This window comes from Amblyomma americanum, chromosome 10 (genome assembly GCF_052857255.1).
Source record: "Amblyomma americanum isolate KBUSLIRL-KWMA chromosome 10, ASM5285725v1, whole genome shotgun sequence".
Taxonomy (NCBI): domain Eukaryota; kingdom Metazoa; phylum Arthropoda; class Arachnida; order Ixodida; family Ixodidae; genus Amblyomma; species Amblyomma americanum.
In genome coordinates this window covers 18,536,109-18,553,947 of record NC_135506.1, presented here as the reverse complement: position 1 = coordinate 18,553,947, position 17,839 = coordinate 18,536,109, and the positions used below count along the sequence as shown (strand labels likewise).

The following is a 17,839-nucleotide window of genomic DNA, read 5'->3' as shown; positions in this document are numbered from 1 at the left end:
TACCCCATCTCTTTTCAATGCTCGCTTACATTACCGCCCACTGCACTTGCAGTAGAGGTCATCCATGCCTACAGTGCAACAACAGTTTCAACCAAGAAACATCGATGCCCCTTCAGCTTCGTTCTAGTGATGTCTCGTTACAACGAAGAGCAGCCATTTCTCAGAAACCAGCAGGGGGACAATGCAAGCCACTTTGTTACATCAACACGAGGAGAAATAAGCCTCACCTTTTTGTTCCCTACCAGGATGATGGGCACATTGGGGCAGAAGTGGCGCACCTCGGGCGTCCACTTCTCGGGGATGTTCTCCAGCGAGTCGGGCGAGTCGATGCTGAAGCACATTAGGATTACGTCCGTGTCCGGGTAGGACAGCGGTCGCAACCGGTCGTAGTCCTCCTGCCCTGCTGTGTCCCACAGTGCCAGTTCAACCTGAAAACAAAAGCGGGCGGGTTCAGAGCTTTACCCTCAACCAGACTACGGTACGACAAAGGACGGAGAGAACAACTCCATCCTATTATTGATTATCTGGCTTTTTCTGGGCATGTCCGGAGTTTGTCCAGCAGCCATTTATGGCTGAGAAAATTAAATTTTAAAATTTTCCCACAGCACTATTCAAACTAGTCACATTCACACCAAGAAGAACTGGTTGCCGCTGTTTGTTGCAATTGTTTGTTGGCAGCGTAGCATGGTCTCTGGGATCCGCGCCCAAAATACACTATTGACGCACACACAGTTCCCTTGCAAAATCAGCTGGTGATGACTACGCCAACTTTTCGTTTTGTAGTCTTTTATAGTTAGTAAAACCTCCATTTTCACTAAAGATGGCCTTTTCACTGTTAAACTGCCATAATCTCTTGATGGAGGCCAACTTTAATCTGCCCTCAGTGCCTCTTTAAATCTTGCCGCTTGTGCTCAATTGTGCCCCGTTACTTGTTTTGACACGTTTACCAGGTCACATGTGTAATCATAAAGGCACACCAAAAGGAAAAAGTTATGGGGTTGATTGCCCTTCTGGGACACCACATGTTCTATTTATGCAAAAAAGATCACCACATTGCTGCAAGAACCAACTGCTCAAGAAAATGCCCTTAATTTCGTACCTCAAGCAAGAACAAAAAAAATCATGTTTGTGACAGAACTGCCTTGTTTTCACTGAATCAGATAAAGAGTCACTGTGCCGAGTAAAAATCGAACCGCTCACAGCGGCGACCAGTTGAGCTCCATGTTGCAATGTACAGGTATATATGGCAGCCACATAACATTAAACCCGAGGCATCGCACCTTTAATGTTCTCCCCCCACAAGCATTCTACGGCCTCTCTCAAATAGTCTTATACCCCTGTCACACGGGCATTTCGAGGGCCCTCGAACCAATAGTCTATCGACTCAAAGGCGATCGAGCGCTGCCACACGGGCAGTTTCAATGGCGATCGAGTCAATAGCCTATCGAGTCAACGGAGTAGCGCAGAACTCCATCGAGATTTCGAGGGCCTTCGAGCGCTGCCCAAGGTTGCTAGCGTTGCTCGAGCGGCGCCAAGCGCACTTTCGTACACGACACATTCACGGTGCAAAAACATGAACAAACATTACTCGCATAAAATTTAATGCAAGCAGTATGTAAAATTATTCTAAAATTATATTAGACTGGTTTTAAGTGCATTAAGCGCATTAATTTTGCGTTGCAGTCTTTGCATTGCTTGCGCATTTAACGTTGACATGGCGGCACCCTGCCCGCCCGCTTCACAGCGATAACAGCTTCGTCGCTAATGCCTCAAAGCAATATCATGTTCTAAGCTGTTGTATTCGCCTTCGATTTGCCCATTCTTACCCTCGCATAAAGTTTCAAGAGACAAATAGCTCTTGTTTTTCAGATATCATAGCAATTTCCCAGGTCTTAAGACTGATGAAGCAGCGCTCCGACGCAGTTGGACTGGCTTGGTTTTGGCTCGTCTTGTATTAGAGTGGCTACAGCAGTGTCTGCACATGTCCGTCGCGTATGTGCAATTAAAAGGGTTTTGAACGACTTTCGCGTATGCGTGTATTTCAGCATTTAGTATACATTTATCAAATATTTTTGTTATTTCTGCAAAATCCAAAGTAGCGATTGTGGCGCCACACATCCGTGGCGTAAGACACGAGAACCATTGCAATGGCCATTGAGATTTGCCGTGTAGCAGCGACGAGTTCGATGGCGATTGAGAATCTCGAAGACCCTCGACTCGAGGGTGATTGAAACTGGCCGTGTGACAGGGGTATTACATGTCGATCAAAGCAGTGCTGCACAAGGAAATAAGGAACCAGTTGTGACAGACGAAGGGCACATCTAACTGGCCACAAGTAACCTGAATTCGCCTGCGGCATCGCTGCGCCATCTTTCACTGCAACTTACCTCCACTCTGTTTCATGATAAAACAAAAAAAAAACTCAATTGTGGAGTTCAACGTTCAAAACCGACATATGAGTGGCGCCATAGTGCAGGGCTCCGGGTCAATTTTTACCACGTGGGGCTCTTTAACATGCACCGACATCACACAGCACACTGAAAGCCCTTTGCATTTCACTTTCATTGAAACGCAAAAGCCACATCTGGGACTGAACCAGTGTCTTCCGGCTGAGTAGCCAAGCGCCCTAGCCACTGAGCAATCACGGTGGATTGCTGTTGATAAAAATGATACGTGTAGTTGCTATCATAGGACACTAATCTGTCAATCTCGATTGCCTTAGTATTCCCCTTTGGTGCTCACGAAATGTGCCATATACCTCACAGAACAGGAAGGGATGAAAAGAATTGAGAGTTGGGCTGGTTGGCACATCACCCACAATGTGGTAAACAGCAGACAAAGTGCATTTAAAATGCACACTCTTACTGAAAATACTAATGGCACTCCCAATGCAACAACCAGCTTTCATTTCATACCACCACAAACAGTAAGCTATGGTCAACAAGACTTCTGGCCTGACCATCAAGCTGGGCAAACAATTGTGTGTCAGTGTCATCAAATTACTTTCTTCAGGGTTCGCGTGCACTCTGTATCTGTACAGTCGTCCACAGACCTGTCTAGAGCGCTCGAACTCCGTGCCGTCTGCAATCCGCAGCACGCACAGTGACATCTAGTGGCAGCGTCTGGTTCGAGATTGCACATCTTTGAATGTTGTCTGAGCATAAGACATGCGGTCTCGAACCAGGCGCTGCCGCTAGACGTCACTCTGCGTGCTGCGGACCGCAGACAGCACGGAGTTCGAGCGCTCTAGACAGGTCTGCGGACAACTGTACACATTCAGCGAGGCATGCGTGCTGAATTCCTGTGAGCCAGGCCTCGAATGTGTGTTCTCCCCTATGCATCACTGTCATGCCCTCTCCAAACAAAACTTGATTTAGTTTACGCTAAGATATGCACACAACACTGGCAAAGACTTGGTCACCACTGAGCTGGAAGTGAATGGCCTTGCATTACTGTTAAAGCCACTCCTGGTTGCAAAAACAGGACTAACACAATAGTAAGACCAGGAAGAGTAGAACAGAACTTCATGCATGCTAAAGGGTGAACTAATTCCCAAACGGCAGCAAACCACATGTGCAATATGCTTAACTTTTGCACAACTAACTACATTTTTCTGTGTGAAAATTTAGTTCGAAACAATCTTACATGCACTAAAAGTGTGAGTTTACTAGGCATGTATGTGTTCCACCCTGTACCCATCCCCCCGCGAAATGTATGCACTCACTAAAGGGTAAAATAAATTACGCAGCACAAAGCAAGGAAGGTGAAAGCAGCAGGTGTAGCGTTCTAGCCGCTTGATTGTGAATCAAGTACAGTGAAATATGAATTCACAAAAGTTTATTACTGTTCCAAGTTATTTATGGGTTTCTACTAAATAAGCTATGCTGCAGGCTAATAGCATGCACTAGTGGAGGATTCCAGGTTAATTTCGACCAGACATGAGATCTCCACTGCACGTTTAAGTACAAGAATACGAGTGGGTTTGCATTCCTGATAAAATTGTAGACCAAACTAAGATACCGGCTACTTGTTAAATTCGGCAAAGAAAATATATGCAATCCAATTGCAGATCAAACTTCCACCACATACCTATCCTTTGAAATTCCAACTTAAAGGAAAGGCCTAGACCACTGACGGGCCCCACAATCAACACAGTATCAGCTGATGACCCGAGTTGTGCCTCAGATATAAGGCCGGATACTAATGGGTCACACAGAGGCTGTTTGATAATGCCTATAAGTGTGCACGTATAATTTCCTTTGTGTTCGTACCAGTATCGTCCTATACTGGACTGTTCAGTCTTGTTCAAGCGGGCACTTGGGAGCTTTCCAAGCTATTAATTTACATTTTCAAGCTTCTTCAACCACAGTAACATTCTAAATACCACTGCACAGCTCCCAAACCTATAGTGCGCAAAGACTATGTAGTATTCAAACATGACCAGCAGGCAGACAAAAAACAAAACCTCTACGCCACAGTCTCCGAGATGACCACTTATAGCCTTAAGTGCTCAAGGGCTGTACAATAGAACTGCTTCCTTCCATACTTTTCTTAACTCACCTATGCTTCACCTATTTGTGCCTATTTCTGGCAACTAAAACACGCTTTTTCAGTGCCTAAGTATCTTGTCTTTACTCATCAGTATCGCAAAATAAGTCATTTGAATAAACTAGCAAAAACTGCTCCGAACAGCTGATATTTTTGGACTTTAAGAGTGAAATACATATAGCACATTAATCGGTTGGGCACATTCCTGGCAATGGCCATTTTTCTAGTACACCAAAATAATAAAATGCTAACGACTGAAAGATGTAGCTGCAAGCCAAATATCAAATCCAGCACTTTTAATGTTTCACCCTGACTTTTCAAAAAAAGAAATTTTTTTTAGATTACCAGCAGAAGAAACTATGTTCCTGTAAACAACAATGCATCTTTGTGACAATACTGAGAACTTGCCCAAGCAAACAATTTTTGCAAACTTCAGGTGAACATGAAATCCTGAACGTCTAAAAGCATCAATGAAGAAGCCCAGTGTCAGGCAAAATTTGGCAGCACGAACAAACAAATAAAAACTTCATTAGAATCTCACAAATGTGGACAAGAATGCAAAAAAAAATGACATTAGGACAAGGAATATCTGGAACATCCACTCTTAGCTTGACACCTGCAAAATTGACATCGGTTCAAAGAACGCATACGAATAAATCAAACACAAGGAGCACAAGAGAATGAAAGCTCGAATTCGCTATCGTAGCTTCTCTTGTAAAAGTTAAAAGCCTAGAGAACGGTTGGTCGGGGTTGCAGACCAGTCCTAGCACCCCCAAAAATATATGGCAAAAAAAAAGAGAAAAACTTGGAAGCCTCACAGTAAATCGCCACTCACCTGTTTACCATCGACTTCGATGTCGGCGACATAGTTTTCAAAGACTGTCGGCACGTAGACCTCGGGAAACTGATCTTTGCTAAAAACTATCAGGAGGCACGTTTTTCCGCAGGCGCCGTCCCCGACTATTACTAGTTTTTTTCGGATTGCAGCCATCTGTGGTCGCTCTGCGAAATTAAAGAGAAAAAAACAGAACAAAATGAGGCGCCTCAAATCACAAGCGGCGCCTGACGAAGCAACAACAGGACACAGCGGTCAACTTCCGACAACCGAGCGGAATTCGCCATGACTAACATGCCACGGCGCTCAGTTCCTCCTAGCACAAAACCAGTCTTTTCTTGCTCAGTAGGTACTGAAATCGAGTGCAAATTGGGCAAATTACGGATCACGTTTAACGAAAACAGCGCAGGACATCCGAGACCTTCTTTGCCACGAAGCTACCGCAACCGTTTACCGAACCGTTCCTCGGAAATCGAGACGTTCCGTCGGCATACCCCGCTTCACTGACAAGGTCAGCAAAACGTGCAGCGATGACTGCCTCACACGCTAGCTTACGCCAGACACAAGTGCATGCCTAAAGACGCGTACGGTTGCCGTAGTGGTATGCAACGAGTATGTGTCGGGTGATATACAGCAACAGGCAATCGGAGTGCGAAAAACGAGCAGAAAACGGCAAACGCTTGAGGAGCGCTGCATTTTGTTTACTTTCGCCAACGTCCGCAAGTGAACGACAGCACAGCTACCAGTTGATGCACGCTGACTAAGTACTCTCCGTCAGAGATCTCCGCAGATTCCCCTTTAGAAACGGACAGCGTAGGTTTAGTTACGAGAACGGAAAGAACGCCGGTACTCAAGTGCGCTAGGCCTAAGCTCACAATCGGCCATGCAATGCACTCGGGGACAGGATTCCTGCCGCGTTAAGGAGATCGCGACGCTATGCCAAGCACTCCCCGTGGATTAACTAGCCTACCTAATCTGACAACAATTCCTACACACACAAGCGTGACAGAAACACTACTTACATTACTATAAAAAGGAGGAGTTTGACGGCTGTCGCACAGCAAAACGGACCACACCTCGCTAGGTAGAGCGGCACCTCTCGGGAAAGGGGAAAAGCGGGGGAAGGGGAAAGCATTCGTGTGGAATGTGGCGCTTGACGTAATGGGCCGATCAACAAGTGAGCGCTTATCTTCGCGGTTAAAATAAAATAATAGCTTCCTTGGACGCATAAAAAGAGTTCGGGTCAATGAATTGACTTCCGGCCGAAGTGAACCTATCAGGATTCTAGCTCCGTCGAGGCTGGCAGTTGAGCGGACCAGTGAAGGAGGCGTTGGCGAGCCGTGGCTCACATGGGAGCTGGAAATTAAAAGCTCAAGCGCGCGAAAGGAAAATACTAAACTATGACCGGCGAGATTATTGCGTGCTGACCAAACACAGAGCAGGTATGATAACGAAAATTCAACTTGAAATCATGTAAGAACGAAATTAGGGTGCAAGAAAAGTCAGGATAGGTTATGCTATCCAGACAGAGCTCTGGTTCCAGCTAACATGCACCAAGATTAAAAAAAAAAAACGCGTTATTCCGGACTGGAAGCACGTGAATGTTTTAGGGGCCCGTTTATGTAAAGCAGTGGCCACTACATTTTTTTCGTTCTGCTGACCCATTTAACTGACAATAATTAAATTTTTAAATACGACTTTTAAATGCTTAGGAGAATCGGTTTAACACAGGTGCTTCCCATGAGGTAGCCTTAGCGCAGCCCTTTTTTTTTTTGTTCGACAAAAACTGAAGCCAGCGAGATATCAAAAATATCACGCGACAGCGAGCTCCGTGAGTCCGAATTGATACGAATCCATGGTCCGAATGCTTAAATGCACTGCGATTACAGTACTCTATCAAGCACGACCTGATAGAGACGTCTGCAACGCGCCCTCTGCCCTGTCCACGACAGGGCTTCGCGTCGGTGTTGGTTTCGAGATAAGCTCCAGTAGATGCATAGTACGGCACGCCGTTACCAGCCGTTCTTTCCGCGTGGGCAGGTCATGGATGAGAGCGTAGTAATCATAGCACGTTTGAACTGACAGTGCACGCTGTCACATAGTATTTTTTTTTTAATTTCGCGGGCTTTCATTTTTGCGCAAGAGAAAGAAAAGGCTGCACTAAGGCTGGACCCTGGATCGGACCGTTGTCATGGTGAGCGTTTAAAGCTATATTTAAAGAGTTCGTTAATATCTCAAGAATTCAATGATCACAACGAAGACAATACTAGCTGTTGCTTAACAACGATTATTAAAAGAGCGCTTAACGACATATTTAAGACGTTCGTTAAATCTTAGGAACTGCAGAGGCAGAAAAAAGAAAATGCTGGCCAGTACTTTACGCCACTCCTAGTCCTAACAATATTCACTTCATTCCAATTTCGGAATAACTTCTTCTTTTTGTCCATCTTAAGCGGGACAGCATATATACCGCAAATACCGAAGAGCTTATTATAAAGACAAACCATAGACTAACGATCGGAACATTCCGCGCTCGGGCTTAATGGCAATCGTAGCACCGCCCAACGCTCCGCACACCTCAGTGTGCCCTTCACTTACAGCTACAAACGTACAGGAGGCGATGCAAGCACCGTCAAAAAGAAATTAAGCCAACAGAGGGAGATACGCGTAAAACTGACAGCCAAACTGAAAATACATTGATCAACATTGATCAATACATTGAAAGACATTGACCAACCTCTTATAGTTGCTTTCTCCGTAGTTTCGGAAGACCTCAAAGTTAAGAAATTCAAGATACGTATCTCACACACTGTTTCAACTTCGATTTTTCTTTTCATTTTTTTTTCGCACGGATAATTGAACTTTTACCCTTTTTTAGTTGACATCGTGACCGGAACAGCGGATTTCATTTCGACACAACCTATCCTCTGAGTGTTGAAGTCTCTCTGGAATCTGTTCCGGGCACACCCCCTTCTCCTCAACACGTCGGCATCTTCACAAAGCTTTGCTGGCTTACGCTATCAGCTTATTACCCGAAACGATTACATACAAACGCACAGGACGAACACTTAGTATCATAATTCAGGTTCAAGTGCAAAAAAAAAAGAGTAAAAGAAGGTATACAGTTGAACCTCGTTACAACGAAGTTGAAAAAGCCCGGCGATTGCTTCGTTATATCCGTCGCTTCGTTATAGACCGCGTTGACCTAGCTTCCAGTGGGAACCGTCATTCCTTCGTTATATCAACTATTTCGTTATAAACCGTTTCGTTATAACGAGGCTCAACTGCAAATAGAAGCTTTCAGCTGAATTCATGAAAACTGTGTTACAGAATGTCGCGTCGTTGTGTTGCATGTGCAGAAGGAATAGCGATCACCATCTACATCATCAAAAGCTTAAATCTTGCTAATCAGTATCACGAGCTGCGCTGGAAAAAGTGAAGGGGACGAATAAAAGGAAAGGGAGAAAACAGAATGATGCCTGAGGGAGGCATTAGCTTTATCAATGGTATGGGGGTATATGTGAAGATATTCATATCCAGGAAACCGTTAATACGGTTAGGAGTAAACGTGAAGACATGCTGCCCCGGGCGACAGGAAATATGGCGATCGAGGACAATTTAACACGTTCTTTCTACGCGAGAAATTTTTCACAAGGAAGCACACTGGCCGCCATTTTATCTTTACGACAAGGAACGTTTAGACAACTAATACGTTGTGCCTACCCCATCTGGCAACTCCTGTAATGGATGATAATAATAATTGGTTTTTTTGGGGGGAAAGGAAATGGCGCAGTATCTGTCTCATATATTGTTGGACACCTGAACCGCGCCGTAAGGGAAGGAATAAATGAGGGAGTGAAAGAAGAAAGGAATAGGTGCCGCAGTGGAGGGCTCCGGAATAATTTCGACCACCTGGGGATCCTTAACGTGCACTGACATCGCACAGCACACGGGTGCCTTGGCGTTTTCCTCCATAAAAACGCAGCCGCCGCGGTCGGGCTCGAACCCGGGAACTCCGGATCAGTAGTCGAGCGCCCTAACCACTGAGCCACCGCGGCGGGTCTGTAATGGATGCCCATAAACCCGGTACCGGTGAATTAAGGGCCTCGAACGTATATAGCACCGAAGAGTTTACCACTGTCAACGGGTAAATTCGATGAAATACTATACTTCATCCTATTCCGGTCACAAAAGCTGAGAATGTTACACGATTTCAGCTTCATCGTCAATTTCAGGATTTGCTATAATGCCCAGCTGTGGTATCTGCATGGTTTATGGGGTTTATTTCCCGAAGCGACTCAGGCAGTGAGGGACGCCGTAGTGAGCAGAAACCTTAAATGCGTAACACTAATTACCTTTTCTACGCCATTACTTCTTCTAGGTGTTTCTGAAAAAGGACGTGCTCTGAGCGCGTTAGCACATTTATTGCACCCATGCACCCTTCAAAAATGCACGGGTGCTCTCCGACTCTGAAAAACTTTGCAGTAGTTCAATCAAGCATGCTTTTAAAATCATGTGAGGTATTCGAGCTTTCCATTAAATGACAGCTGCAGCTTTTAAGCGTGCAGCTATGACCGCGATTTGCACCCCATCATTTGATAATTAGCTCAATTATTTTAACTGAAGTGCTAAGCATCGCTGACCACAAATGGGGGCGCGCTTAAATGGCATACATACACTTGGAGAACGTATGCGTTTCATGGGCAAGTAAGTAATGCGCGCAGCAGTGGTGTCACCTGTGTTGAACTAGATCTGTCACCTCAATAGCTTTGCATGACTCATTCCAGGGACGCTTACACTTATTTATGTTCAACAAAAGGTACTGCGCATACAAACAAGGACGAGACACAACAGACACTTGTTGTGTACCCTTCTGGTCCTGCACTACACTTTGTTGATAATGATTGACCGACTCGTCCTACAACACACTCGCTTAAACTTGTTTATATTCCTCTGGCGAAAATACGTGGCACATGCTAGCATTGCGTCACTGTGCGAACGGATTAGCTGAAGGTTGGCCTCTATTATCAAGCTCTTTTTATTTCTTTTTTGTGTATATTCAGAAAAATCACGCCGTGAACATCATACAGAAATCATAGATAGCAACGGCTTCAGAAAAGGCATGAAAGAGACACCTGGGTATCATAATTGTAGTTGGGAATGCCGTAATTCGAGTGCAATTTTAGACAGGTCGTTGGCAGCTTTTTGTAGGGAATGTTTAGCTTCCCTCCATAAGCGCACGCAAAAAAAACAAACTTGCCAGCGTCTTTTAAATTAATCGAAACCTATGAAATTGTAAAGCGGTAGGGGAAAAAATTGAAGGGTACACTTAAGCTCCGCCTTAAGGGTATGACGCGGTAAATTAATTGGTCAATTCTCATACATGTAAAAGGTCATTCTCTACTTTACATACATAGATCCCTAGGAGTCCTCATACCCCTCCCTGGCGGAGTGGTGCAGCGGTTAAGCGATGGGATGGCAGGTCCTCATTGCAGTGGGCATTGTGCGACCCAGGTTGCTCCTCCCGAGCGACCAGTCATTAATTAAACTGCCGCCTGCCACGGTGGGCAGTTTGCTCACTATCCGGTGGGCAGGTTGTGAATACGCCGCAAGGTCACGTGACCTTACGTGGCCCACCTGCCTCCTAGCAAGACCTACTGAACTAGAGACCTGCACACTATAGGCGGGGTCCTATGGGACTGCGTGCGCCAACTTTCGTTAACTTCTTGGCCGTTGAGGGCGCTCGGTTGACCTGTTCGTCTGTCATGATCATCATCATCGTCTGCTTTTCACAAATGATTTCTCTCCTCTCACTCCCTCCCTGCGCATTTGTCCTCTCTTATTATTTTGAAACCTAGTAATGAACGATGCAAATATGACATTTCTTCAAATCCTAGCGGTGAATATTTTGTTTGCGCGCATGCAGGCGTGCCACTTTATGGCATCTTTGCTAGGCAATGGATGAATGATGAATACTCGAAACGTAGACAAATGACAAAACTGTTACATCCTTGAAGTAAAATAACCGAAGCCATCTTGCTCAACAGGTTCATTGTAGCGCCAAGCCGCCCGTAGCTGCCGTTCCCTAGCGGCAAAAGGCATGAACTAGAACAAGCGCGCTGGAGCAGTGCCAAGTGTGCAGGTCTCTAGTTCAGTAGGCCGTGCCTCCTAGGCTGCTCTCTGGGGACCACCTACCAGAGTCATGCTCGCGGGTTTTCGCTCACAACGCCGACGCCGGAATTTGTTTAACGGGGCCTTTAATGCTATCGCGTTAAAAGGGTGCAATTGTAACGATCACACCCTTGCTGTAGGTGTGCGACAACCATATTTTGCACCCTTTTGGGAGGGAGCAAGGGCGGAAGTTATAGGCACGGAAATGCACCCTGAAGGGTGCAATTTTTTTTTTGTCAGTGTGGACAGATCTGCATAATTTCGACCATCATGAGGTTCCTTAACGTGCACTGAACCAGTACACGCTCATCTAGCATACCACCTCCATCAGGGATCGAACCCGCATCTTTCGGATCAGCAGCATAGCACCATAACCACTGAGCCACTGGGGCGGCAGATTTAGGTTACAACACGTGTAGGAGATCCATGTGATCAGTGATTTCCTATACATACCCTCTAAGGAGGGTGTATAAACCTTCTTGTTTTTCAAAGGCGCCCCCTTAATTCGTACCAAATTTTCTCTCTTTTTTTTGCAGAAGACGGGGAATTTGCGTAATGTTGTCATGATTGTTGGAGTTGTATAGACGTTGCTAGTCCTATACGCGACACATTAACGACGTAGATAAAAAATTAAAGATGACTACAACCTAGGGCAATACGGTCGTCTGCGGTACATACAGTCCCTTCGCATGCTCCTCCAAGATCTCAACGAACCCAGGCCTGCCCAACACAGAGTCGCTGTTTGCTTACCTCATCGCAAAGTGAAACCAGTTGGACAGATTACAACAGATGAAGAACATACAAGACAGTCATAATCCATGGTTAATCTAGCGTTACATGGGATAAGTCGAGCGCTGAACTCAATTTCTTCTCTACCCATCATCTGTCCGAGCTGTTTCACGAAATGCTGCCGACACGGTAGAGATCTCGAGCCAGCTCGTGGGCCGCCTCGTTTCCGGGTAAGGCTGCGTGCGCCGGAGTCCAAATTATTTGAATTTTCCTATCCAACTTTCTCCGGCCCAGGATTCTGGCCGCTAAGGGCGAGATCTTTCCCTCGCTAATTTCGGGTGGCAGTTTTGCTGTCACTGATGACCAATTTCGCATCCGTTCCTACGCGAGCTAACGCGATCGCAATGTCCTCGGCAACTTCTATGCCCCACCCGCGCAGAGTGCCGGCTGTCACGGGATTGCCCCGGCCGCTGACGTCCGTTGCCACTTTAAAACCGTCGCCACGCCACCCGCCGCGTCTACATATACCACCTCGCCTTCAGAGATTTTGCCGAATCTAATTTGCATAGTGCTTTAATTCGGCTCATTTTCGTTTTCTTTGTTGTGCTCCGGGTTGCATGTTTTAGAGCGAGAGCTCTACTCCATGGCGCACAAAGCTCAAGGTCATGTCGTGCCCGGATTTGACCGGTAAACGGGGTGCACCGGAGCTGTGGCAACCACGCGACGCGTCACGTGCCTCAAATCCGCCGCTCGCTCGAGCTTGGCAGCCTGCGCCTAATCACGTGACTCGCCTGCGCATCGCCGCGGCGCGCGCGCGCACCACGTGACTTGCTTTCTTCGCTCTGTATTAACCAGGTTCAGCCGAGTTGAACCTCACCCATTTTTTCGGCAGGAGGGGAATCATGAGATTTTTCCTGACGACCTCATCTATCTACAACTTTTGCATGCATGGGGACCCTATCCGGATTTATTCAAACTTTGGACAAAATGGCTCTTCCTGTCCCCATGGTCCCAAGTCCCTCGATTTGAGAGGTTCGCACCGCTTCCGCTAGTTCTGCCCATGTGTTGTGCACCTCTCCGTGGATGTGCACATGGGCAGCCCCATCGCTCTTTTAACGCATGTTTTCATTAAAGAATCAATCTTAGCTCTCTCCGCCGCTTTCAGATCTAAGTACGGCGTTGTGTAGCGCACCGGCTAAAGGCGTACGCTACGGGGACCCTCGATGGCCGAGGGAGCGGACAGCGCACGCTAATATATGGAAAGATCACGCACCGTTATAGATTTGATCGTAGACTGCTACCCCGCGAGACATAAAATTAAACAGCACAGCCAGTCGCGTGGAGGCGACTGCAAACCTATATGTACCTGCATCCGGTTACGGAGAGTCACATGTTCCCCGAGGCCATGGGAGCAATAGGTGTAATCTTTGTGGAGCGAGAGGGACCCTTGACTACATAATATGGGAATGCCCGTACTCTCCAGTGGTAGGGGGGGGGGGGGATAATACAGGTAGTGGAGAAACCTGGGAGACCTTGCTGCGCAGCTCGGACCCTGAGCTCCAGCTCTTGCTCGTCGAACTGACTGAAGAGGCCGCCAGGACTCGGACCTCCCGACCAGCATCTAAAGCTGCACCCCTTGCCCCACCGATTGCTTGCCGAGGGGGTGGGGGTAGTTGCCTTTCTCTGTTGGATATTAGGTTTTCAATACTGCTGCTTCCGACACGGCCCCAGTGTAGATTTCATTGGCTCGGCTGCCTTTAATTCGACCGTGTGTACTTGGTGTGAGGAAGGGAGGCAACACCATGTGTGCACTTGAGACACAGCCCTGCTCTTTCGGAGCCCGCAGACGCCTCAGACAACTGTGACCCCCCCCCCCCCTTTATGTAAACGCCTATATGACTATAGTCTATCGGCGTCGTTGTTCTTATATGATAAGATACGAAGGGCTGGCTAAATTGGACGAAACGAACGACTGGACGCGAAGGCTATAGAACCCGTGTATACATAGCATGTCGGGTTTAACGCCCAAAGAAGGTCATGCACTGACAGACTCCGTAGTGCCGGGCTAATTTACACCATCTGGTGTTCTGTTGACGGGCATTGGCATCGCACAGTACATGGGTGATTTTGCCCACAACGGCCGGGATTCAACCTCGCGAACTTGGTCTTCGCAACTGAACGCTATAACCACTAAACCATCGCAGCGGTTTCAAAATATTAAAATAAGGAATGCACTTTGCGGGTATAAACAGAGGCGAAGGGAGTCAATACAGGAGTCAATATTTTCTCAGAGCCCGCTTCTTCAAGCCCCTACGTTTGTGGCGCTGTTACAATGAAGTCTGATGGCTAGTATTCTCGGACATGTTTTGTGGCATGCAGAACTCCCATATGACCATGACATCGTCAAGCATGTCACTGCCTGCATGAGTCAGTTCAATTTATTCCGCAATCTCTATTTTATTTTATTTTTATTTTTATTTTTTTTTTTGGGGGGGGGGGGGTTCCGTGTGATGCAAAGCCCCGAAGAGGGGAAGGAGGGTGGGAATTTAACGACAACAAGGAGAGAAGGATTCTGGAGCAAACAAATCGACTTGCGGTGCCTGCTTACCTCAGTGGAGGCTTATTTGAAAGGTCGGAACCAGAGGTCTGATTCGTCATAGAAGACGTGGGCAGCATATATAGTCGACCTATTCGCGTGATTAGCCTTTTTTCTTAATTGAAACACCATTTGTCTTAAAGAGAAGAAATGTAAAGTGCTGACAAGGCACATAAGCAATTTTTTCGTGCAATGCACTCTTAGTTCCAGGATAACAACTGTGTTTTGAAGAACAAGATTCTCAGGAACTGCGTATTGACATCATTGATTCATCATGCATTTACAGACGTGAGAAAAGCCCCGAAATGTTTCTGATCGTTAGTGTGTATTTCTGAGCTTTCGCTTTTAATAGCGCCATGATGATGATGATGACGATAAGGAATTTTAAGGCTCCTATTTTTTGACTTGGTATTCTGGTTCTATCGCAGAAGCGATACGGTGTTGCCAGGCGAAAGTACGAAAGTTGTATCCTTCAAAAACCTGCGCACCCGTACACAGGAAAGTGGAGTACCCTGGTGCATAAACTCGTATACGTTTTTTTGCGGTGCGCCGTTGAGCCCCGGACCGGAAACGGCACTAGCATATGTAAACGTGCGCCAATGAACAAACGCACATCTATAAAAAGGCTAGTCATGCGTATCGCGCGAGCTCATACGAGAATAAAAAAAAGGGGGGCCATAAAATATAGACACGTTAATGTAAACGCAGCAAACGATGAACAAAACAGAGGTGGAGTTCAGTGTGATTCGCTCAGATCCCTTCCCCTACTTGCCCTTAAACCCTCCCATGTTATCGAGTAGCCCCCATTTTGGAAGTCATTATTATTATGGAAAGGGTGGCTTTTGAGCCTCGTTGGCGAAACGCTGTTACGCTCCTGGATCAATGTATTGTCTTCATATTTGCATGACACTATACTTATCAATCTCCCTGCGTCACACATGAGATTAAACTATAGAGTTAGCCGCTACATCTTTACTTAAACTGCTGCCGGTGCTAGCCTCGCCTTTGCAAAGCTGGAAACTGGATAAAGAATATAAGGCAGTGAGTCTCGGTGCTACTCCTTCAAAACAAAAAAAGAAATGGCGCCAACAAGAAAAATTCGATTTTCTTACCTTCTGTTGGAGCCGAGATGCATTGTCTGAAGGACTTCATCTTTCCTTGTGATGTTTCACAGCTGTTCCTCTTCTGCACGACAAAAGGTCCGAAGCAAGCAATTATCGCAGCGCTGTTACCACGCAACCTTTTCACAACGTGTGCAGAAGGCCATCGAACACGGCGACACGGTAACAAACGACAATGAGCAAAGCCGAGGCAGCGCGCTGTTGCGCCGTAACGAAAATGTCAGTGCAGTCCAACGCCCTCAACACAGCTACAGCTGCGCTGTAAAGACATGCGAAAGCAGAACCAAGACAAAGGAGTCTCCTTTCTGGCCTTTAACGACCTCTGCCGCCCACGACAGGCGACTTGTGAAAGGGGGGCGGTCTGTCACGGAGACGGAAGAACGCATGAAAACTAACTCCACGACGGGACGACACCACGCCCTTCCAGTGACGAGTGTCCGCAGGCAAGCGATTCTCACATACCGCCGTCCACAGCGGAACCGGAACCGAAGTTTAGCAAACAGATGCGTCACTCGAGCCTCTCGGATTACCGCGCACACTGAACGTACAACGTATAGCGTCGACTTACGCATTAACCGCGGAGAGGGTGTGCTCTCTATACTACAGAACGAAGGTCTCAAACCACTGATACAACACGTACCTTCCAGCGGAAGTCACCTCACGTTGAGCATATCCTTCCCTGGCGTCGCTAAGAAGGTCCGCGGGTATTCCAAATTCCGAGGTCTTGCAGCGATCAGAAGGTCAAAAAGGCCGGCGCTTGCAAGTGCAGTCCTGCAAACGTTCCGACGCAAGACGTCGAGGACGCTCAGATGTGACTAATCTCCGATGATCCTAGATTTGCAGGATGCAGTCAGCAACATCACGTCCGCGCTCTACCTTACAGCGTCCTCCACAATTCCGTCCTGGAACAGGCAATGTCCAGCTGAACCGCTACCAGAAGCACGTCCCGGCACCGTTCTCTGAAGTCGGGGGTCCACCGCCAATTAAGCGCAGATGCCCGAGCCGCGCATATGGGTCACGACACGGGCGCACTTCCAGGCAATCCCACGCGTCCTCAACTGTTCAAGCCGCTCCAGTGAAGGGACACCCCACCGCACAGGTCTTCGTCACTCGATCCAACGTCTTCGCCCTGCGCAGAGTCGCGATGAAGAGCGCGCACCGCCTTTGCCCCCAAACGCGCAGCGAATGACGCACCCCGGGATGCTTGCTCGCTGACCTCTTCGACTCGGCGGCACGCCGTCACCGAAGCATACGAGCCCGCGGCGAGGCGAGGCGGCCGCGTCGGCAGCAGGCCAGCCCAAACACACACGCACGCTCGCTTGCCGCGTAGTCGAGCGCAGGAGAGCTGCTTGAAATCGTCGCACGTACGACTTGTAGCACCTCCGCCACAGGGACCGGCCGCTTGCCGCCGCGTTCCACGCTCGCGCCGCGCTTGCACGCACTACAGCAGCAGTCGTCCTCGTCGTCTGCTTCGTATATAGTCGTCGGCGTAGCAGGCTTTGTACACAGGCGTTTCCTCCGAGACCTCTCCACGCGTCCTCGCGCACCTATAGCAAAACAGCGGCAACGAGTATATGTAAGCGTGTAGTACGTGTGTCTACAGCGCCTCTGCAGGAGGCAAGTCTTCGCCGAAGGGATAAGTGCCGTGCGTTTTTTTTTTCTTCTTTTTCTGACGATTACTTTTTTCCTTTTCCTTCCTCCGGGTCGCCTAGCAGCCGCCTCCTGCGTATATTACCGTCATTACGTAGTCTATTTCGGATCTGCTCCGTGAACCGAGAGAGTGGGGGAGAGGGAAAAGGGATGGTGCTCTTAATTTTTTTTTCTCTCTCTCTGTAGAGC

The 17,839-nt window shown here is 47.4% G+C and overlaps 1 protein-coding gene across 5 annotated transcripts in view; it reads right to left on the bottom strand.

Moving 5' to 3' along the window:
* LOC144107596 (ras-like GTP-binding protein RHO) overlaps positions 1 to 17,839 on the bottom strand; it is a 45,086-nt gene that overhangs the window by 6,008 nt on the left and 21,239 nt on the right. Inside the window, exons 2-6 of one of the 5 annotated variants that reach the window (XM_077640690.1) lie at positions 17,195 to 17,547; positions 16,641 to 17,129; positions 15,992 to 16,064; positions 5,384 to 5,550; positions 228 to 428 (exon numbers count right to left, since the gene is read on the bottom strand). In XM_077640690.1, the coding sequence (XP_077496816.1) occupies positions 228 to 428; positions 5,384 to 5,550; positions 15,992 to 16,031 (408 nt within the window). In that variant the 5' untranslated portion in view covers positions 16,032 to 16,064; positions 16,641 to 17,129; positions 17,195 to 17,547. Of the gene's footprint in view, positions 1 to 227; positions 429 to 5,383; positions 5,551 to 6,405; positions 6,670 to 15,991; positions 16,065 to 16,640; positions 17,765 to 17,839 lie in introns of those variants that run through there. The other 4 variants (XM_077640689.1, XM_077640688.1, XM_077640687.1 and 1 more) reach the window with 4 other exon arrangements.